We start from the raw sequence: 24278 nt of genomic DNA, 5'->3' as shown, positions 1-24278 counted from the left end.
AGACGTGTCACGGTACTTTTCTATCCCAAATTCGTGTATTTGGTTTTGATGTTGTATTTGTTATTCTCATCGGATTTTGTCTAATGTTTAGTCTGTTTCTGTGTGTGTTACATTTTATGTTGTGTCGTTGTTCTCCTTTTATATTTTAAGCGTTTCCCTCGGTTTTAGTTTGTTACCCTTATTTTGTTTTTTGTCCATGGATTTACGAGTTTTGAACAGCGGTATACCCCTGTTGCCTTTATTTATAGGGTCTTTGCATCGGCATGACACGGGTTATGTTCTTCTCATATATTTTATGATGGTATAACACTAAACCCCTAACAGGAGGAATTGTGCCTGATATTTATATGATGACGAAAATTTCTTTCAATCCGTTTTATTGAGGTTTGGAGCTGGCATGTCAGTAACTGCTAGTAATCTGTTGTTATTTTCATTTTGTTTATTTTCTTTTGTTTCATGGTGTGACATCGGACTTGGACTTTTCTTAAACTGAGTTTTACTGTGAATATTGTTGCGCTTTTGTTTTTTCTACATTGGCTAGAGGTATAGGGGGAGAGTTGAGATCTAAAAAAAACATGTTTAACCCCGCCGCAATTTTTGCGCCTGTCCTAATTCAGGAGCCTCTGTTAGTCTTGTATGATTTTTAATTTGAGTTTCTTGTGTATAATTCGGAGTTTAGTATGACGTCCATTATCTCTGAAGTAGTCTACATATTTGTTAGGGGCAAGTTGAAGGACACCTCCATTTGCGGTGGTTTCTCGCTAAATTGAAGACCCATTGGTGGCCTTCTGCTGTTGTTTGCTTTATGGTCGGGTGGTTGTCTCTTTGACACATTCCTCATTTCCATTCTCAATTTTATGTGCTTTGTCAACAGCATATACACATAGAATCATACATTCTGTGTTTGCAAAATATTATAATGAAAGATGGTAATGGGTTGTTTTTCTAAACAAATTATTCTTCCTTATATATTTTTATAATATATCTATTTTTATAACTACTATAAGACACTCGCAAAATATCAAGCGTGTGAATTGTATCATACTGGTTATGAGTATTTCTCTTTTTAAAAAGCAATTAGTTCACAATGTTGTCTTGAAATGATACGTTATTGAAGTAACGTTTTCTGTTTTAATGATAATACATGATAGGTTCTCAATTGATAAGTCTTCTTTTCTCAGTGAAAACTGAAATATTTACACATTTTAAAACCAGAGATGAGGTTGATTACAAAATAAATCTTTTAGAGAAACAGTTTTCGTGATTGATATTTTTCCTTAAATAAATACACAAATTTTTAAATCAATTCATGGACGATCATGTTAAGAAAGGCGAATGTTTTAATCAATGTATGAACTTACAATTTAAATTGATGTAAAGCGTCTTCTGATTGACTGGCAGTGTTTTTTATCAATGTTTTTTTCATGATTTACAATGGAATTTAGAATCGAATTGTAATATGTTTTATGTCTATTCGAATAACATAAAAAAAATGTGGTTGCACACTTTAAAATAACCCGCTTTGCAGGTTATTCAGTGTGCACCATATTTTATGTGGGTTTTTTCATAGACAGAATAAATATAACAGTCATTCCTTAAGGTGGTACTTAATACTTTCACTAACATTTATTTGGATCGTTTATTAATTTTCATAAAATTTTGCCAAAGTATTTACTTTGATCCTTTGACAAAATTATAAAAAATTTAAAAGATTTGAACCAACCGTTTTATCAGAAAAATTACACTTGTTATATATAGCAGTTTGACAAACACTTATTTTTATCATTGAGAAGCTTACTATTCCCTAAAAAACACAACGTAATTAAAACGTTAAGCTGATTTTACAGAGTTATCTCCCTGTAGTGTTAGGTACCACATCAAATAACCATTCTAGATCCTATTTAACTTAGTTTCCTCTGGGATTCTCCGATCCTTATATTTATTTTCTTGGTTCTTTTCAAGTATAATAAAGCGTGTAGATTAGGATACTTGACAACAGGCCTTTCCTCTCCTTCTATATAACAAAAAAGTCGTTGTCATCGGCACTGGTTACATTATAGTTTACTCTTTTTCCGACAAAATTACGTAAAATCAAAATCTGTCTAAGATTTGGAAAAAATGCCATATATTTGAATAGTATGGGGTTTGAGAAGTGATATTTATTAAAAATTTGATCTGGAACACCCATAGATTTGAGACTTATATGAACATATGTATCATGTTAAATTGCCTAAAACATACGCTATCATGTACGTATTTTGCTTATTCAAATTCTTAACGAAAGGGGGGTCCCTTGAAATGGAACTTGTTTTCCCTAAAATTGTGTGATGATGTTGTTAAACCTTACCGTTAATTAACTGTTCCTATTATATATTTCTTGTGTAACTATGTAAGTATGTTTATTAATTTTTTATTGTCTATGTTTTTACAATCGGAACACCTGTGAATGACGTACAACACAATGACGTCATAACCTATTTTTGTCATGACGTCGGCTCTGGATTTGGTAATTTAGGTAAATGGTAAGCTGAAATGGTAAATGGTAAGCCGGAATGGTGAATGGTAAGCCGAAATGGTAAATGGTAAACCAAATCGGTAGATTGCTTTACCGAGGTATAAATACGGAGGAGAAAACGGATAAGACTTCAGTACGACTTTACCCTGGGCAAGTAACACACGCTAATTCCAAGCGATTTAAATATACATGTACCGAAACCATTTACCAGACTAAGTAGTAACCAGACTATTCCGTATAATGTGGGCTTGTTAGTTCCTTAACAAGTTGCATTTAGAGAATAACTTCTCGAGAGAAACGTTATCTTTTGACATTGAATTTGATTTACCATTTGCCGATTACCAAACTAAACTTTCGAGGTATTTATATTTCTGCTATCCATTTTCTTTACGATATTCTAGTAAAGTAAGGTATTTATTTGTAAGACTAGAATACTGTTAAGTTATATGCTGTTTGTATGAATTATAGATATTTAACGCATCTTAAAGTTAATACAAGTTGATTTTTATTTAACGAGTCTGTTGTTCTTTCAAAAACCTAAACAGAACCAAACTAAGATCTACCGGAATACCATTAAGTACCACAAAACCTATACAGAACCAACCTTAGATCTACCGGAATACCGCAACGTACACCGATACCAGAGTACCACGCTACCAAAGAAGGGTCGCCAGTTATAACTTTAGTTCATATATACTTATACATTGTTATAAAACACATTCTTATAGCAACACACTAAGGATTACACATTTATAGTTTAACATCAAAGCCTGACCGCTCGGTATTCGTTACAATACGCTATCATGTACGTATTTTGCTTATTCAAATTCTTATCTGTTGTTGGCTAAATAATATCAGTTTTTTTATTATTCGTGCAATTTGTGCAGACTTTAAATCTGTTTTTGCAAAATCTAAACTTGAATTATTAAAAAAATATTCAGATAATAATAATACAATAAATAAAGGCAACATTAGTATACCGCTGTTAGAAAGTAATAAATCTATTAAGACAAAAACTAAGCCGGGTTACAAACTCAAACCGTGGGAAACACATCAAATATAAGATGAAAATAAACTAAATAACAGAAACACTGCAGTGAACAAAGAACAACAATGCAACACAAACAGAAACTAGACATTTTAAGAAAATAAAGAGTGGGTTGAACCTGACTTAGTGGCAAGCAAAGTCTCGCACTTGTATGGCAATGTTAAATATAACACTAAAACGACAACATTACATGACAGGAATACAATACAAATAAATACAAAAACATTCAGGACAGTTAAATACACAAATAAAAAATGCAATAGTATATTTATATTTCTACATGCTAACCACAGAATAAAAACGAACACGTAAAACAACATACGACAACACACAAAACAGCACAACAGAACCAAGAACTGTCTTTGAAACGACTAGGTCGATGCCACAAAAGTGACGTTACAGGTAAGACTTTTAAAATACATGCGAAATAATATCTGGGATTCAGAAACAAAGTTATTTTTACAAAAAAAAGTCTTCAAATCTTACTCATTTGTAATCCGTAAATGACAAGACATTTAAATGATTATTAATATAAGTCTATGGCTATAAATCATTACTCTATTATATACATGTATAATAATGATTGAATTTCGATATGACGTTACGCACAGTATTGCGTCTCATATGGTAACGTTAAAATTGGACGTTTTATACCGATTATTAAGGATATGTTTTATTTCTTTGGCAATTTAAAAAAAAAACTTACTGGAAGTAACGACCCAATTTATGTACTTTTGGCAAATAACAGTCTTTATAAAATAAGAAGATATGGTATGAGGGTCAATGCGACAACTCTCTACCAAAAACCAAATGACATAAAACGTATTTAAATGTAATGTTTCCACATCTAAATCCGAAAAGGAAGAAAATATCCATTTTGTCTTGAAAAAAAGTGTGCGAGGAATTACAAGCTAACCGAGCCTTACTCTTTACTTTTTTGAATAACGGAACAATTATATCAAGAAATGCAACGATTGTCTGACAAAAATAGTAATATGCATCCAAAAATGTGTCAACAAGCTGGGTATGATATAAAGGAGTATATAGTCCGGCGGCTACAAGCATATTTCAGACGAATTGTGCACATCTTGCTACAAGCATGAATTTTGGCATAGACCTTCCTCAACTATTACTCTTTCATTTTAGATAGGGAGGCATTTGAACAAAATGTCTCACTTTCGGTAAAATCCAATATGGCGGACATCATTATTAAATCAGTCCTAAATCGAAGGCTAGTATGTGAAAAGGTGTTATTATCATGCTACTAACATAATATTTGGTACCAACCTTTGTTATATACTTCTTTTGGCTATATGATATAGATAAGATGTCTTCAAAACCCTACTTCCGGTAAAATCCAACATGGCGGATATGGTACTAGAATAAGCTTATTTTTAGGGAGGGTAATTGAAATGTGTTTTAATGTATTGGTACTATCATTACATTGGACAGGAACCTTTCTTTTGTGCTTCTCATGGATACAATGTATAAGACATATCTCTTGAAAAACTTAACTTACGGTAACATCCAAAATGGCGGACATAGAAATATCAATTTTCAATTTTAATATTTAACTTGTTTTCAAAATGTAAAGAAAATGTTTTTTGTTTGTTCTTTTTTTTTTTGCTTGTCATTAAAATATTGGCTTCTAGTTATCCTCAAAACCATTGATTTTATTCTGTTGTAAAGTTTTAAATCACACTTCCGGTAAAAAAAAAAAACAATATGGTGTAAATTTCAAAAATGAGTCCTCAATCAATATCTTGGATTTAAAGTTTCAGATAGATTGGTTAAAACAAAATAAAATTACTGAAGTATTAAAACATTTTTCAAATTACTACTATTTTGCTTAAAATACATGTTTATTCAGTCACCACCACATGCAAGCAAAGCAGTGAACGGGATACCCGATTTTCCACGACATCCTATGTATCTGTATCTCTATCTCTATCTCTATGATTGTCGATACCAATTCTGGCTTTAAAATAACGGTTTGAGAGAGCGTCGCCGATTTATTGACGAGGCGTAAGAGTAGATTTGACGCTTTCTACGCTTGATGCGCGCACTACAGTGTCGTCTAGCTGATTCGACGCGATCGCTGTCTTTACAAAGAATGAGTTTGAGTATGATGGTGTTTTGCTTAGTGGAATGTCAAAACACTTAGAGTGATTCTTTTCTTGCTTTTCCACAATATTTATTGCGTGGTATTCTTTGAACTTCTTTGCAGTTATGTTTCTCTTAGGACTTGCTTTTTTGAGAATTTTTTCTGGTTCAATAGCGGGAATCAACGCCTAAACCACTTTGTACATAAATATCAACTTCTAGCTTGTACGTCTTGCAATTGTCTAGAGGTCTTGTAGTTTCAGTTGGGCAAGCATATTGGAGACACATCCGTCCTCTCTTAACTTGTAATCTATGGTGATAAATCTTGCCGCTTGACGTTGAATCATTTCTAGCTTATTTATGTTTGTTACCGTGTTGGGGTCCCATACTATGGCTCCATATTCAATCGTTGATCAACGAGCGAGATGTAAGCTGTTTTTTTGCAATCTTGTGGGCAGTATTTCATGTTTCTTCTTTGAAAGCCTAATGTTGAATTTGCTTTCTTTGCCACGTTTAATATGTGGGTGGTCCATTTGAGGCCTTCCGAAATTTGTAGGCCTAGGTACGGGTTTTGCTTGACTTGTTGTAGTATGTGTCCATTTAAACTGTAGATTTTATGGCGTTTGTTTCTGATGCTTAGGATAAAGCATGTTTAGCATTGAACCGCATTCCCCAGTACATCAACAATGTACAAGCTTCTGACAAAATAATGAGGCCTTAGAAAGAGTTATTTAAAAGTTATCCTTTTTGTCCCTTCGCCATCCATTAGCGTCTGAACTGGGTAGCATAAGAGTCAGTTCCAAGCTCGTCCCCCTAAACACCTGCCTTTATTATATTGCACGTTTTACATGCTGGAAAAAACTAGACCAAGTTGAGAGGATACCCTCAATTAGACTTCCCTTTTGCACAAATAGTTATTTTCTTCGTTAACCGTGTTTACCCCATTTGATAAGTTTGTGTGAGATTACAGCTAAACCTCGGTGATTTAGGCTGATCAATCATCATTCATTATGCCAAAGTCACATCTTCAACTGCCATCAATGTCTCCCACGCAGTCTTTTTTTTCCTTTTCAAGCAATTAGAGAACCATAAATCAACTGGTAAAGACATGGATCACATCAAGTGTGTGTAATCACTCTTTGCCAGGTGCATTTGAAAGGTCATTGATATATATTTATCCAAAGAATATTGTCCTCCAAAACACAATCCATAGTTCGTCTTCCCCTGTCACGGAATAGCGAAACAGTAACGACTATTTGAATCATGACTCGTGCAAGTTCGTGTCTCATTGCATCAGACACATGCACCATGGTTTTATTGTCGTCTCATAATGTGGGTATTGTGATAAACTTGAAATACATCTCGAGGTAAGTAAGATAGAATATCATGACCATTTGTTATAACAAGCAAGAGCTACATTTAGGGGAAAGGGAATACACAGACGAATCCAGAGTCAAAACAAGATTACGACAATAAGAAAGAACTTTTAAGTTTTCATTCGCGCAACAGCTTGCTCAATAGATTTTGAGGAAAAGGTAGTTGTGGCAACAATTTCTCAGGATGTTCTGTGTTATCCACCACATGGTGATGTTTCAAGCTTAGAATCATGTTCACATGAAGAGGCTGACACTTGAATCAAGATGCATGTGTCTGATGCAGTGAAACACAGACTTAACTGAGTCATGACTCGAACAGTCGACACTTATGTTGCTCTCATTGCTGTTTCACACAGGGACAGACAAACTTTGGCTTGCATTTGAAAGTGGGAAAAGCTTCAGATATATATCTATCCATGACCTTTCAAATACACTAGGCATTGATAGATTACACGTTTGCTGGAAAAGGAACTGCGTTGGTGATATGGATGGTGTTTAAAGATGTGACTCTATCATTCAGAATGATGATTTATCAGCCAACATCACCAGACATGGATTTGACAATGTCATTGATAGAACGATACGTGGTTTTGTTGTAAGATCGAACAAACTTATCAGATGGGGTTAACGAAGCAAGAAAACTGTGTGTTTGGAAGAAGAAATACTTATTAAGGCTATTCCCACGACTCGGTATAGTCTTTTTCAGCAAGTAAAACGTGCAATATACCATGATGGGTGCGAATGAGTAACAAGCTTGGTATTGGTTCCTATGCTAATTAGTCCATATCTTATGAATGGCGAAGGGGAAAATATGATCCATGAGAACCCTTTTGGACAACTCTTTGTGAGGCCTCTTCATCTTATCAGGAGCTTGTACTTTATAGATATAAGACACAATACCACGAATTTTGTAAATTTGGAAGATAAAATTTCCGATTGTGAATAAAAATGTATTTGCGGCCATAAATAAGTCATTCCAAAGATGTTTAAGAACTTCAGTGATTTTATTTTGTTTTAATCAATCTACCCCAAACTCTACATCGAAGATATGGTAATTCATGCCATATTGCGGGATTTTTTACCGGAATGTTTATTTTGTATTCAAACATATAAAGCAGAATACAATTAGTGGTTTTGAGGATCACTTGAAGCCAAAAGTTTAATAACCAGCTAAAAAAAAAAACATTTTATTTATATTTTGAAAAAAGTTGAATATCAAAATGAAAAATTGTCAATATTTTTATGTCCACCATATTGGATATCACCGGAAGTAATGGTATTAAAGACATATGTCTTATACATTGTATCCATGAGAAGCACCAAAGAAAGGTTCCTGCACAATATAATGATAGTAGCAATACTTTAAAACACATTTCAATTACCCTCCCTAAAAATAAGCTTATTCTAGTACTATATGTTGGATTTTACCGGAAGTAGGGGTTTTGAAGACATCTTATCTATATCATATATCCAAAAGTAGTACAAAACAAAGGTTTGTACCAAATATTATGATAGTAGCATGATGATAACACCTTTTCACATACTAGCCTTCGATATTGGGCTAATTTTAGTATGATGTCCGCCATTTTACCAGAAGTGAGACATTTTTTTCAAATGCCTTCCTATCTGAAATAAAAGAGAAATAGTTGAGGAAGGTCTATGCCAAATTTCATGCTTGTAGCAGGATGTGCACAATTTTTCACAAAGCCGCTGTACTAATATAGCCACTCTTAGGACACAACAATTTCATTTTCTCTTTCAAGCTCTATACATATGAAATTAATTGCAGATAATTAACAAATCGCAGTTTTACGCTAATAAATATATGATATTTTATCCTTTCGTAATATATAGCCTTTTCATAACTTAAGAACCTAATCTAGACGAACAACCCAAGTCATCGTTATTTTATACGTCGTAGTCTTGTTGATACTATGGAAGAATGTCCGATATGATACAACCCCGGGTTCTCAAAAGTGTCATCTAACACCAAAACACAAAACAAACAAACCATTTGATGTTCTAAGACATATATAGTGGCCAGAATCGACAACGAAACGGAGTACAAACTTGCTAACGTTAGAGTAACCAAATTGCACCGATAATCTTACAAGATTTCCTAGAGGCTAAACAATTTGTATTTTTATGATTTGATACAATGCACGTCTTTCAACATAGGTAAAAATGTTTAGATATACACAAAACGTTCACAGTATTTATCAACAGATGGACTGTTTACTGAAAAGGCAAAATATACGAAAACGTCGCCATGCGATGTCATCAAAACGTCATCTTTTTTAAATTAGCAAATACAATATGATACAAGTATCGATTTCTTAAAAAATGAAGAGTTAGTATGGACTTATATCCAATAATTCAAAATATCTGAAGATATTAAACAAAAGCTTTGCTATTAGACTTTTGATGATGCGAATTTAAGTATAGATGCAATTTGGTACTCCTCATTACAGAATCATTTATGGTTTGGAGGTAAGTTCAGACCATTTTTTCTATAATTCCACATGGATTCATAATTAAATTGGTGAAACCAAATAATAAATAGTGATACATCTACAAAATAAACACATAATGAACACTTTTGTCTGACGCATATATAAACGTAGGTTAAAAAACTGTTAAAATAGGTGCAATTTTGGTACCCTCACGTTAGAGATTTAATTTGTTTGAAAATGAAGTCCTTTTTCAAAAAGCATGCGACTGTTTTGTAGGGTTTTGGTTTGTACAATTACGGAAAAGCACTATTTTGCATTCAACAAATCATTATTTTCAATAATAAACTTCGCAAACGACAGTTCACCTGTCCTATTTCAGTACTTTTGCGAGTAAAATTGATCAAAACGAAATTTATATAATCTTATATTTTAAAAACCTATAAAACTTACCATTTTCCTAAATCTGACCATAGTGAGGACTATCTATTTTTGTCAAACAATAGCTTTGCCAGTTACATCAACGCATATTCAGAAATGTTGTAAAAAAAATCTATACGAAGCGTTTCATTCATACGAATTTTCGCAGATTCGCACTGTTTCGAAGAGAAATAAACACCCCTGTTAACGTTAGTAAGCATTTAGTCATTTACTTCTAACACGCATGTGTTTGACGTCTTTCAATATGTTTGTCCTCATTCATGATGAAACCATTCTTTGATTTTTTTCGGATTGTGAGTATCTGACTAGTCTATTGGTATGAAATTTACATAGCTTAAATTTTTTGATTTTATAGTAAAACTGTTTCTTAGTGTGGACTGGTTGATTTCATGGTATCGACGCAATAACGTGCGTTACGTCTATGTATTTTAAGAGTTGTCATCTAATAAAAAAACTGATATTTTCATAATGAAATCAAAACAAATGACCAGTATAATTTGAGAAAAAAGTAATACTGCGCTTAATGCAAATTGCACACATTAAAAAAAACAATAAACACAACGACATCCATTTCTATGTAAATGAGTAATATTTTCAATTATTGAAATTAACATTTAAAAATGTACAATTCCAAGTTTATTAAACAGAAAGTTTCAAACAGGTTTGTCACTATTGGTATCCGGTCCTTCCTCTTCACTAGAGTCACTCTCTGGGAGAGGATCAGCTTTCATTGTAAGATCGATGTCGGCGTATGGTGTTTCATTGCCAGATCCATGGATATGAAATTTCTGGCTAACAGTATCGATGTTAAACTCTACTTCAATATAGTTGAGGAAAGGTCCTTCTGTATTCTACAAAACAAATCTCTTTACGTTTAAACAAAAAAAAACATGTATAGCAAATGATTTATGGAACATTCATATACATTTTTGAAATAAAATTGTACTACTGTTGGTTTTTTTTAATTCACTCATAAAGTATAATTCATTTACACTTGTAAGAATTATTACAATCAAACTCGCATTTGTATGATTCTATTTCTAGCAGCAATTGCTTATTCTTCTAAACCGTTGTCTCCGGTGTCAGGTGCTTTATCCATGTTATCTAGGTTCAATCCACCAGCTTTTACATTTGAAAATGCCTGAACCAAGCCAGGAATGTGACAGTTGTTATCCATTTGTTTGATGTGTTTTATCCTTTGATTTTTTCATTAAAGACCCAATAACCAACGGAACAAAAGACTACAAAACGCATTTTGTTTTTCATTTTCATATTGCTTCAACGAAAAGAATGGAATGTTACATAAAGAAATAAGTGAACATGGATCAAATATTGTTTTCACGTCTGTATAGTTGCCTTCATGTTTTTAATTTTACCATGTTTAATATTTCAACCCATTGTTTAATTAGAGTAGAATGTGTTGTAGGTGTAATACCACGATTGATTTTTAACCGGATTTTTGTGACAAAAATGTCGGTTATTGATTTGGGGATGTACGGCGGGCGGGCGGTCGGTCGGGCGGGCGGGCGGGCGGCAATCAAATGTTGTCCGTGCATTAACTCATGAACCGTTCAACCAAAGCTTTTAAAATTTTAATATGTTGTTACTGACAACTAAATGAAGGTCAAGTTCAATAATGGCGATTTTGACTTTTACCGTTCAGGAGTTATGGTTCTTGAAAGATTGAAAAATGGAGTTTCCAGTCGTGTCCGTGCATTTACGCATGAACTGTTCTACCTAAGCTTCCCAAATTTTAATATGTTGTTACTGATGACAAAATGGAGGTCAAGTTTAATAATGACGATTTTGACTTTAACCGTTCAGGAGTTATGGTTCTTGAAAGATTGAAAAATGGTGTTTCCAGTCGTGTCCATGCATTTACGCATGAACTGTTTTACCAAAGCTTCCCAAATTTTAATATGTTGTTACTGATGACAAAATAGAAGTCAAGTTCAATAATGACGATTTTGACTTTTACCGTTCAGGAGTTATGTTTCTTGAAAGATTGAAAAATGGTGTTTCCAGTCGTGTCCGTGCATTTTCTCATGAACCATTCAACCAAAGCTTTTGAAATTTTTATATGTTGTTACTGATGGCAAATTAGAGGTCAAGTTCAATAATGATGATTTTGACTTTTACCGTTCAGGAGTTGTGGTTCTTGAAAGATTGTGAAATGGCGTTTCCATTCACGTTGTTGCATTTACTCATGAACCATTCAATCTAAGCTTTTCAAATTTTACGATGTTGATACTGATGACAAAATGGAGGTCAAATTTGATATTGACGATTTTCACTTTCACCATTCATCAGTAATGGTTCTTGTGATATTGCCAGGACACAAATAAATATTAATAAATCCGGTTTGCTGTCGTTGTGACAGCCTCTTGTCCTTTATTAGTCTTTGTTAAATTTGCACTTTTCAAAAACATTGTGCAGAATTTATCTTTGATTTAGATAAAGAAATACTTGGAATTAGTAAAGTTTTATCCTGTCCAGTACTATAGATAAAATTCCACATGATATGACATTACATAAAAAAAAAATACTATCACTGGAAGTCAACCAATCACATTTTCACCTGCTGTATACCAAGTGGCGGATTCAGGTGGGTTCCGAGGGTTGGACCCCCCTTTTTTTTTACGATCAATGCATTTTAATGGGGATATAAAGTTGAAAGCCCCCCTTTTATCCTTGGATGGGAACCCCCTTTAAAAAAGGGCTGGATCCGCCCTTGATACTTGTGTACCAGCTTGCTTTAGTTTCCATGTACAATGTAACCTCAAGTTTCCAAAATATTCTTTAGAAAACACCAAATAAAAAAGATAATGGTGATTTGAAACACTAAAGATATATGTTTATGACCCAGAATTGTTTTTCTGTAATGAAATGTAGGATTGATTTCCTACAATTGTTAAATTCAGGGGATTTTTTTTTACCCTTTTTCGTATGCAACCAAATGCGACGTACTTTAATTTGGTGGTATTATACCTTGTTATAAGTTTATTTAGATGTCACAATTTAGAAAGATTGAATACATGTGTTATTAGTTAAGGGCATACGATACAGTTTTGATGAAAATTTCCATATAGGCTATTTTTTTTGCCTGATTAAGTCAAATATGTAATAAAAAATATACCTTCATGTGCTACTTTTTGAGTTAAATGAGGTCTTTTGTATATTTGCTCAAAATTCGGATTTGTGGCCGTATTTTCCCTTTCGAAAGAATGTCATAATTTTTTTGTTTTAAAAGATAACACAATTTTTTTTTGTTAAATGATAAGAAATGTCTGTATTCTTTAAGTACCCTTAAAACTTTTTTATTCAGAAATAACTCATATTTATCAAATGGTCATGAATTGAGAAAAAACGTAATTATATGATGTATGTTTATCAACATTAAAAAAATTGCATTATTTACAGTTTTATAAAATTTGGTTCACATAATCTCCCTGCAAAATGAAACAAAATGTCGTTTTTAAAAATAGGGGTCTATGCACTCGTTTTCAAATTAAATCACTTTGAATGATAAAAATCAGTCGAAAATGCATCTTTCCCCGGTATGTCACAGCTTGACGTCGCGAAAAAAACATTTTACGTTAGCAACGTCATAACCTCCCCTGTAACTGTATCGTATGCCCTTAACTGGCATTCTATATTATATTTAGAAAGTATTAATCAGTACAGCAAACTAAACTCACATTATGTCCACAAGTTTTGTTTTTCAAATATGGTACTGGTAAATTGAGGTCTCCGTGACGTTCTTCTGGTTGTCGACCTTTTCTACCATCTGAGCTTACTGTTGGCATATATACTGTTATAAAAAAATACTGAAGGTATCATTTTATGTACAATCATGACAAAAAGGTTTTGGACCATACATTTTGATTACACTTCACAGATTATGTAATTGCTAATCCTCATAAATACAATCACAGTTTTTATAACTTACTTTAAGAAGAGCTCGGTTTTATTTTGCTTTAGGGTTAAGAACGAAAAAGAGCGTTTGTGTCAATAAAATTGATATATTTTTATTCACTATATCTATATCTATATTGTTTTCAACATTTCATTTGCTTACTAAAGATTGCATGGTCAACACACGTTAAAAGTAAATTTGCATCTCATCAACAAGTGACACTAATATTCCTGATGAACGATTGAATGCACTGGTAGTGGTTAATTTAATACTGGCTTTTTTATATTGACAATAACGAGAGTAAGGAAGTAGTTAGAGTTTTCTCGAAATTAATATACCTAGTCCATGCCTACTTTCATTTGCTATACTAGATCTTGAGACTCTACTGGCTTTATACGAAACCATCTGCCCAACTTCCATGCTATGTCTTCTGTCAATAGACGAATATCCCTCAGCGGGAGAGTTTTGTGATTCGTCAAGTCTAGCAATGTTATCAGCGTTCTACGTAGATATGAAATAAGAAATATATTTCAAGTGTGTATAATAAGACAATTGATATATTAAAACCCTATACAAACCAACAGACACGTTTTCATTTCTCTTTACCATCTATAGATTTTAATCTTCCAATTCATTTATTATGTAGACGGTTGTCAATTTAGTAAAAATGATAGATCACCTAGCATTTTCTCAAGCTATTTTTGTTGTGATAAAATGTCACATTTTCCTGAGATCACCCCTGATTTTAGTGGGTTTCATGTTGCCTTGTCCTTAGTTGTTTATGTTGTGTCTTGTGTAAAATTATTTGTCCGTTTGTCTTTTTCTTTTTTAGCCATTGTGTTGTCAGTTTGTTTTCAATCTATGAGGTGACTGTCCCTTTGGTATTGTTCGCCCCTCTTGTATGGATTATACATTAGAAGCTTAACTTAATAATAGTATTGTAAAATAAAATACGAGAAGATAGCTTTAGTTTATGCTTTGCGAATATTCAAAGAAAAGATAGGATCACCGTGCGTTTTTCCAGCTAAAATATGAAATAGCAAAGATTCCTTTTAGAAAAGCACTATTTCGGAGTTATCTCCCCTTACAATGCTTATTTTGAAGTCTTTATAAAACAATCAAAAATAATCTATGCTTTTTAAATAATTAATATTTATAAGGTAAAATCTTATAAATATATTCATTTAAATGAAATTTCAGATCTACATTTCTCATCACATTTTGCTAATTTGATTGGAAATCTAGACATTAGGTTCTCTATTATTTGTGAAAGACACCCATACTTCCTTTAGGATGTACTTTGGTCAGGGTTTATTAATATTTATCAACAAGGTCTTGGTACCTTCCAATAAATCTTTTAAGAAAAAATGACGAGACGTTGTTTGACATATATTGTACCCCTATTTTATGTCTGCTCAGACACCGGTGATGTTTTACAAATTCTGTGTGTGAGCTGGAAATACATATCCTATTTGCAGGTGATGTAGGTGTATTGCTACTAAGGTGGAGGAAATAAATAATTTCAAAATTCAAATCGTTTTGTCAAAAATTCGTGTACTGAGCTGGCCATTTATGTCAAATTAGGGCATATATACTGTCAATATTAAACTCCAGCATACTGATCACTTGTTCCTCTGTGTAGCATGTTTTAACTTTTTATCTCTTTTTATAAAATATACCGATTCCTATCCTGAAGTTATCAATTACGGGTGTCACATTTGGAGCAGGATCTGCTTACCCTTCCGGAGTACCTGAGAGCACCCCTAGTTTTTGGCGGGGTTCGTGTTGTTTATTCTTTAGTTTTCTATGTTGTGTCATGTGTACTATTGTTTGTCTGTCTTTTTCATTTTTAGCCATGGCGTTGTCAGTTTGTTTTAGATTTATGAGTTTGACTGTCCCTTTGGTATCTTTCGTCCCTCTTTTATAGCGTATGTTACCATTTTTATGTTGTAAATCTTTGTGGATTATTTCTTTCAGACTATTTTTCAATTTCAAATGGGGAATGGTGGTAAACAACTTTGAAAAATCTAAAGTTTTGATAGACCTTATTTTCAAAAAAAAAGATCCACGTTTAAAATTATCTAAAAAGTTCTTCAGAATTTGTTAGAATTCAATATGGTCAATACCACTACGTGAATAAACAGATTCACATTATTTCTGTAGACCCTCATTCACTTTGCACATAATGTTGGTCAATCTAATGGAAAATGCTTTAGTGGAACATGCAGATGAGCTGGCAATTTATTAATGTAGAAAACAAATGGTTATTTTTTCAGCTTGATACTTTTGTTGAAATCTACTTACATTTTTGACTTTAGTCAAAGCTGAAATATTTTAAAATGTATGCCCTTATCATACATCTTAGACAACTTTATATTATATAAACCTATAGAATTCTAAACATACAAAAGAAAACACTGCCATTATATTTTTATGGATTTCTGAAATTTGAATTTCACAAAATGTTCATATCATTTCAATTAATTAAATTTTACTATTCAAGTTGTAATGTTTGATTTGTAACAAAAGGTTTTTAGAAAGTTGAATGCGTTGTGTTTCTTTTCAATAAAAGTTACCTTAGCCAAAACTTTAAGGAATATTTGGTCCTCAATGCTTTTCAACTTCGTACTAAATTTGCCTTTTTAACTCTTTTTATTCGAGCGACAATGAACAGTCGTACACGAAACGCACGTCTGATTGAAATCCAAAAGTTTATTCCTGGTATCTTTGATGACTATATTTTCAACCATTGGGTCAATGACATTGCTAGTGAAGTTATTTAGTGTCGTAATTATAAATTGCCTGTTAACAACACTTTTAATTTTTTTTAAATACTAAGGCATTTCTACCTTAGGAATAGATTACCTTAGTCGTATTTGGCAAAACTTTTAAAGAATGTTTGGTCCTCAATGCTCCAATCCTTCTTAACTTAGTACTTTATTTGGCCTTTTTTTTATTCGAGAGTCACTGATGACTTTATTGTAGTTGAATCGCGTGTCTTACGCAAATACAAATGTCATTCATTGTATCAATAATGAGTTTATCTATATACTCACGTTTGTATTTTCAAGATAACGTTGTAACTCATCAAGCTTCTGTGCCTAAGTTGCTCTCGATTTCCCAAAGTGAAAACCATTTAATTTCGCGAAACTATTTTCATACTTTTTTTATGTTATTTTTTCTATAGTTTTACTTTAGAATAGGTGTACTGGTTTGACAAGAATTTATAGATATGAAGAAACATATGTTTCAAATAGAAAGATTGCTTTTTGTGTATTTACCAAATTACAAATAAGACACTCGACTAATGTTTAGGGTTACTCAGTTTTAGAGATAGCAAATAAATGTGAAAAATAAATAAATTGAATTTGAAATGAAATACAAAGTTATTCTGATGCTCCAGATAATTACACCGACTAAAATAACACCAAAAAAACGGTAATTCCAATAAGTTTATATACTTGAACAACAACATCTGAAGTTTAATTCAAATTGAATATTTCGGATAAGATCTTCACACTTTATTCATGTGTAAGTGTTAAGCAAGTACTGAAATCAATCTTTTTGTTGAAGGTTGTCGTCTTTCATATTCATTTGCATTTTAAAGTGTTGTAAATGCATCAGTTATATTTCCCATAATATCACTTTCAGAATAGAAATGAGGAATGTGCCAAAGAGACAACAATCGGACCAAAGAGCAGACAACAGCCGATAGTCTCCAATACATAAATATCTGTTTTGCGTTCCAGTGCTCCTAAGATCTTCCCAGGTTTTTGGCGGGGCTCGTGTTGTTTGGGTCTTTGGTTGTTTTTTGTGATGTCTTTTAAAGACTGTTTGTCTTTTGTCGCTTTTCGTTTTGTCTTTCAGTTATGACTGTTAATACACCTTTGATATACATTTGTGTATCTTGTCTCTCTTTTTTTATCAGTTAAGATTTACTTATTTGGTCAATTTATTCTAGTTTTGGGTTCTACTTTAAATATTTATTTCTTAACAAAATTTTTGGGTATGAGCTATTCAAACGGCATGCGAACTAAGCAGACATTAAATAATTTTTATTTGTGTGCAAAAAATACTATGCAAGAGTCATTTCATCAACTTATTTTCTATTTAAAATATAAATCAAGTATATGGTAGCTTGCGGTCACAATTCTGGCACTGCATAATCAAATACTTACTCTTAAGTTCAATGTCAGAGGGAATTGTGGTTTTCTCGAACACATCGTTTTCAACCAATACACATTCAAAAGTACCTGTGGCATACTTTTCAGGATCTCTAAGGTATACAGTATTATTTGAATAGTATATGTTTATTGTTTCATTACATGGTAGCTCTTCTGTTGAGATATCACATTTACAACTGTATACATAAAGTTGTGTTTCATTTGCTGCAATCTCCTTTGTGGTTTCATTACCTGATATCCCTGTAAATTATTGACAATCAAAACAAAGAAATTGTTCATTAAAAGATTCAGTTTCTGTTTTTACGATGAGTATATTATTATAAGAATATAGAAATAACAGTTTGCATTGAATCATGCAGTTTTGATAAATATTTCTTTTATGAATAAGACAAAACCATGGCTCATTATTTTTTTTCTCTGATCTTATTGACAATTTACAAATTTTAAGTCTGAGTAGCATATTCAAACTGTTGAATTTCGTGCGACTTCAGAATTGTATATTCCAAACGCAGATAACATTGGTATGACTCTGCTAAAAAGGGATTTTTTTGTTTCAAAATTAGTCTAGTTTGTCAATGTTTCTGGTACCGAGTTGAACGCTGTAGTTAAATTCGAGGTATATTTCTATAAATAAGACGCATAAGCTGTATCTATGGTTTCGTTAATTTAAGGTGGATACATCAATGGAACCCAATTTAAAAAGTTTGTATACTTGATAGTGAACTTATCATCTGGCATTTTTTTTTTATCCTCTTCTTTTCACAAAAGTCAGATGCGTCTTATGCGGCTTATTTATAGAAATATACCTCAAATTTGACTACAGCATTCAACTCGGTCCCAGAAACATTGACAAACAATACTAATTTTGAAATAAAAAAATCCCTTTTTTAGCAGAAACTTACCAATGTTATCTGCATTTGGAATATACAATTCTGAAGTCGCACGAAATTCAACAGTTTGAAAATGCTACTCAGACTTAAAATTTGTAAATTGTCAATAAGATCAGAGAAAAAAATGAGCCATGGTTTTGTCCGGAGCACCTGAGATCATCCCTAGTTTTTGGTGGGGTTCGTGTTGTTTATTCTTTAGTTTTCTATGTTGTGTCATGTGTACTATTGTTTTTCTGTTTGTCTTTTTCATTTTTAGCCATGGCGTTGTCAGTTTGATTTAGATTTATGAGTTTGACTGTCCCTTTGGTATCTTTCGTCCCTCTTCTTTTACTTACATTCTACATTTAACTGAAATGTGTTGTCGCTGATCACACAATTGTCTGCGTTCAATGTCAAACACTTATACTGGATAAACTTCCCTGTTGGCGTGTTTTCAATTCTATCATCAATGGTTTGCTTAGATATAGGAAGTTTAACAATGCTTATGATTGCTTTGTGGTTAATTTTGGCATTGTATTGTGTATTCTGGTCGCCTATGCAGAGAAGTTTTCTTTCTAATACACTACAATTTTTGTTTCGTTCATAGTTGATATTATCTGGTACGTCTACAAAAAAAAATAAAGGTTATAAACAAAATAAAAACATCCCTGTATAGTAATTATATAGGTGTAATACCACCAAATCATAGTACGTCACATCCGGTTGCATACGACAATAGGTCGACAAAAATATTTCCTTAAATTAATTACCTTCAGTTGTAGGTAATTAATTCTACATTTTATTGAGGTAAAACATATCTGATCATAAATTTATATCTTGGCTATTTCAATGCACCATTATTTTTTTTTTTTTTTTTTTTTTTTTGGGGGGGGGGGGGGTTTCTATACACTATTTTGGAAACTAGAGACTACATGGTTACTAAAACTAAAATGGCTTACTTTTATAAATTGTTACTTGGATAGGGAGTTGTCTCATTGGCACTCATACCACATCTTCCTATATTACACTTTTAAAGTAGAGCTGATGTTTTTGACACCAGAAATGGTAGGTATTTGCATTTTATATTAATTAAAAGTTATACGATACATTACAAAAAGTCTTCACAGCAAATTTCTATAAAAACCATACTTACAGCACAAATTTACCATAACTGCATTTTGTTTGAATTCCTCATCAATAATTCCTTTACACATGTACCATCCTTGATCAGAATCAGTAAAATTGAAAATCTTAAGATCCACATTATCGCTTAAATATATTTAGACGTAAAGATAGGGTTGACGTCTCTTCCATAAGCAATCATCACTGATTGGTCGTAATACCATGACGTTGGTGTAAAAGGGCATGAAATGTCGACACTTGTGTATTTCTTCACAAACATTTCGTCGCAGTATATATCACCTGAAATATGCTGTTATTTATGACAATACATATATCAACATAAATATTCCATTGACATATTTTATCTTTTGGAATATTCATGTTAGTATTCATGTTTAACTGTTGTGGTGAATGAATTCTTAAACAAAGTTAAGATTATACTGATTTTTTAACCATTATGATTGGGGGTTTTTTGTGTGATATATACCGATACGCTTATTCGCATGATAAAGAGACTAATTTTTCCTCTCTATATGGCACCTTTCGTGTTACTCATATTAGTAAAAAACCAAAAAGGTTAATTTCTGTAGGTAACATTCACGAGAAATCTGCAGGATAAATCTTTTCAGCTTATTTTTAGTATATTAGTATATGCTAGTAAATGTTTTTTACCATCTTTATTCAGTAAATATTAAACCTACGCTATTGATTTCTATCTATTACGAGTTTAAATGATTAAGAGATTTTTTATTTTTATTTGAGTTATTTTTTGATCGACTACAGCTACACTTACTTATAATACAGAATACTAAAACTTTTTTCATGTCAATAACAGGATGATTCCTGAAATAAAATAACATATTGCATTATTATAGAATTCTGCTATGACAAGTAATTGTTAACTTTTAAAAAGTCACTATAGTGTTGATTATACAGTTTTCACCATTTTGGATTTTAATAATATATTCAAAGAACACCAGAAGAGCTGTTTCGAGGTTTCACTCATAGCCATTCCCATCGTTTAATTAGTAACAAAATGCATGGACATGATGTCCCTTCTCTGCTCGTAATACCCCATGTCTGCAGGAGGTGGTATGCTGTTTCATCTCTATAGATCTGTCCGTTCGTTTGTCAATTCGTCACTTAAAACTGTTGTCGCAATTATCTCCGAAACAACACATTATGGCATACTGAAATTTAGTTCACGTTTTCGTTTGAGTATATCTATATGTTGTACTTAAACAATACGAGTATGCTGTTTTGTGTAATGTGTTTTAACCTTATTGTCTCAATAACATCCTCGTATTTAAATATTATACTGACCGTGTTTAAGCTTTTCGTTGAAATTTTTCAAAATTAGTTCTAGTCTGAAATATTTAAAATTTGAGTGATATTCTAATCATTAGTAATATATATTTCTATAGATATAAAGCCTATAATGTATACAAAACAATACCGATATTATAAAAGTAAATGAAGAAACACCAGAGATATTCAGTCGAGTTTTAATTTTCAAATCAAGTTCTGGAAAAAATGAAATACTGGTTATAACAAGTACAAGACTCCTGATTTTACCTCGATATTAAATGGTTTTAAAACGGTGAGTATAAAACATAAGATAAGGTATGATTGCCTATAAGACAAATCTCCATAAAAGATCAAAAGGACACAGAAATTAACAACTATAGGCCACCGTACGGCCTTCAAAAATTAGCAGGTTTGTGCTTAGAAAACTATTTACCATATAATTATACTCACATCAGGACAGGCATATTTTTTATCCGCAAATGAGGAAGTAATTCGAAGATGATTTTTTGAAAACTCATATAGAATAATTTAATACTAAGTACGAATCATTTACGTTTTTAATGGAGTGTTAAATAATATGATTAGCTGAAATACTTCCTGATTTTTTATATCAAATTGACAATTGCTTTTGTTTTCGGAATCCTCTGTTGTTATCCACTTGATATTTCAGCAGACGACAATGTCGAGCATGTTTACTCTTGCTTTCCTATATGCTAATCGGTGTCGAGGCATGGCAGTAAGAAATTGTAAAACAAATTAAAGTGACACACCACCAATTCAAAATCCATTTCTATTCTAACATATTTATTTTTTCAATACCTTCCGTAATATTTTATCTTAACTGTCGGGTGTTTAGGTTGATGGCATATGTGACTCTGCTGTACTGGCCAATATTTCTTTATCTTTTTCATCCTTAGTGTTGATCAACCAAAACCTCCTATTGTTGTGTCAGTTTTTCATGAAGCTCATTGGTACTACTTCTTTTGCGGGAATAGCATCTGACGATTGTCATTCTACATTGATCTTCAACGACCAATGTTTTTTAACCTTAATTTCATTTCTCTGTGATATATTTCATACCAAATAAGTTAGGACTATCATTTACCGACCCAAGTTAAGATGGAGTGGATGAATTCACTTATAATAGGCATTCGTATAAAAGATAACGGCCTAATTCATTTCAAAACAATTCACGAAAAATAAATATAATAGGCAATCATTGAACAAAAGGCTCCTGATTTGGTGCAGGCAAATTACGAATATGGTATATTGAACATTTGGAGCGCCTAATTCTGCTTCTCACCAGGGACAATGGTGTTGCAGAAGAACATAAGAATAAATTATACAAATCATTTGTAAATGACTGAACTTTTAAGATCGATACAAACCAGAAATGATATTTAAGACAGAAAAAAACATATCGGACGTGGCAGGTATTTATACATCCATAACAACAAAAGACAAACAGTCCTGGACTGCAAGTACTCGCTGTTACTTATAGCTTGTTCCAAGCTATTTACAGTTAATAAGAGAAATCCTGTATTTACGAATAATACATCAACCAGCACACAACCAACTTACTGCCAATGGATTAAATTAGAACGTCAAACTAGAGGCTCTAAATAGCCTGTGTCGCTCACCTTGGTATATGTGAATATTAAACAAAAGAAACAGATGGATTCATGACAAAATTGTGTTTTGGTGATGGTGATGTGTTTGTACATCTTACTTTACTGAACATTCTTGCTGCTTACAATTATCTCTATCTATAATGAACTTCGACTAATGAAAATTGTTAAAAATTGACTATAAAGGACATTAACTCCTTAGGGGGTCAATTGACCATTTCAGTCATGTTGACTTATTTGTAAATCTTACTTTGCTGAACATTATTGCTTTTTACAGGTTATTTCTATCTATAATAATATTCAAGATAATAACCAAAAACAGCAAAATTTCCTTAAAATTACCAGTTTAGGGGCAACAACCCAACAACGGGTTATCCGATTCATCTGAAATTTAAGGCCAGATAGATCTGGACCTAATGAACAATGTGACCCTTCGTCAGATTTGCTCTAAATGCTTTGGTTTTTGAGTTATAAGCCAAAAACTGCATTTTACCCCTATGTTCTATTTTTAGCTGTGTTGGCCATCTTGGTTAAATGGCCGGGTCATCGGACACATTTTTCAAACTAGATACCCCAATGATGATTGTGGACAAGTTTGGTTTAATTTGGCCCAGTAGTTTCAGAGAAGAAGATTTTTGTAAAAGATTACTAAGATTTACGAAAAATGGTTCAAAATTGACTATAAAGGGCAATAACTCCTACAGGGGTCAACTGACCATTTCGGTCATGTTGACTTATTTGTAAATCTTACTTAGCTGAACATCATTGCTGTTTACAGTTCATCTCTATTTATAATAATATTCAAGATAAAAAACAAAAACAGTAAAATTTTCATAAAATTACCAATTCAGGGGCAGAAACCCAACAACGGGTTGTCCGATTCATCTGAAATTTTCAGGGCAGATAAATCTTAACCTGATAAACGATTTAACACATGTCAGATTTGCTCTAAATGCTTTGGTTTTTGAGTTAAAAGCCAAAAACCGCATTTTACTCCTATGTTCTATTTTTAGCCCTGGTGGCCATCTTGGTTGGTTGACAAGGTCACCGGACACATTTTTAAAACTAGATACCCCAATGATGATTGTGGCCAAGTTTGGTAAAATTTAGCCTAGTAGTTTCAGAGGAGAAGACGGACGACGGGCGACGGACGCCAAGTGATGAGAAAAGCTCACTTGGCCCTGTGGGCCAGGTGAGCTAAAAAGTATTGTACGAAGTCCAGATTCTGTGGTTCAGTCATTTTTGTCGGTTATTATTGATTTTAGATTATAGTTTCGTCATAATTCAGACTGTTGTTTTTTTTCAATTGTCCCACATT

At 32.5% G+C, this 24278-nt stretch overlaps 1 protein-coding gene across 1 annotated transcript; it reads right to left on the bottom strand.

Moving 5' to 3' along the window:
* Positions 1–10586: 10586 nt before the first annotated feature.
* On the bottom strand, positions 10587–14344 carry LOC143074180 (uncharacterized). The gene is made up of 3 exons (XM_076249727.1): positions 14188–14344; positions 13632–13744; positions 10587–10784 (listed from the first exon to the last, which is right to left on the bottom strand). The coding sequence occupies exons 1-3, from the start codon at positions 14267–14269 to the stop codon at positions 10587–10589; spliced, it is 393 nt and encodes a 130-aa protein (XP_076105842.1). The 5' UTR covers positions 14270–14344.
* Positions 14345–24278: the final 9934 nt, after the last annotated feature.

This window comes from Mytilus galloprovincialis, chromosome 5 (assembly GCF_965363235.1).
Source record: "Mytilus galloprovincialis chromosome 5, xbMytGall1.hap1.1, whole genome shotgun sequence".
NCBI lineage: Eukaryota > Metazoa > Mollusca > Bivalvia > Mytilida > Mytilidae > Mytilus > Mytilus galloprovincialis.
This window is presented reverse-complemented; position numbering and strand designations above follow the sequence as displayed.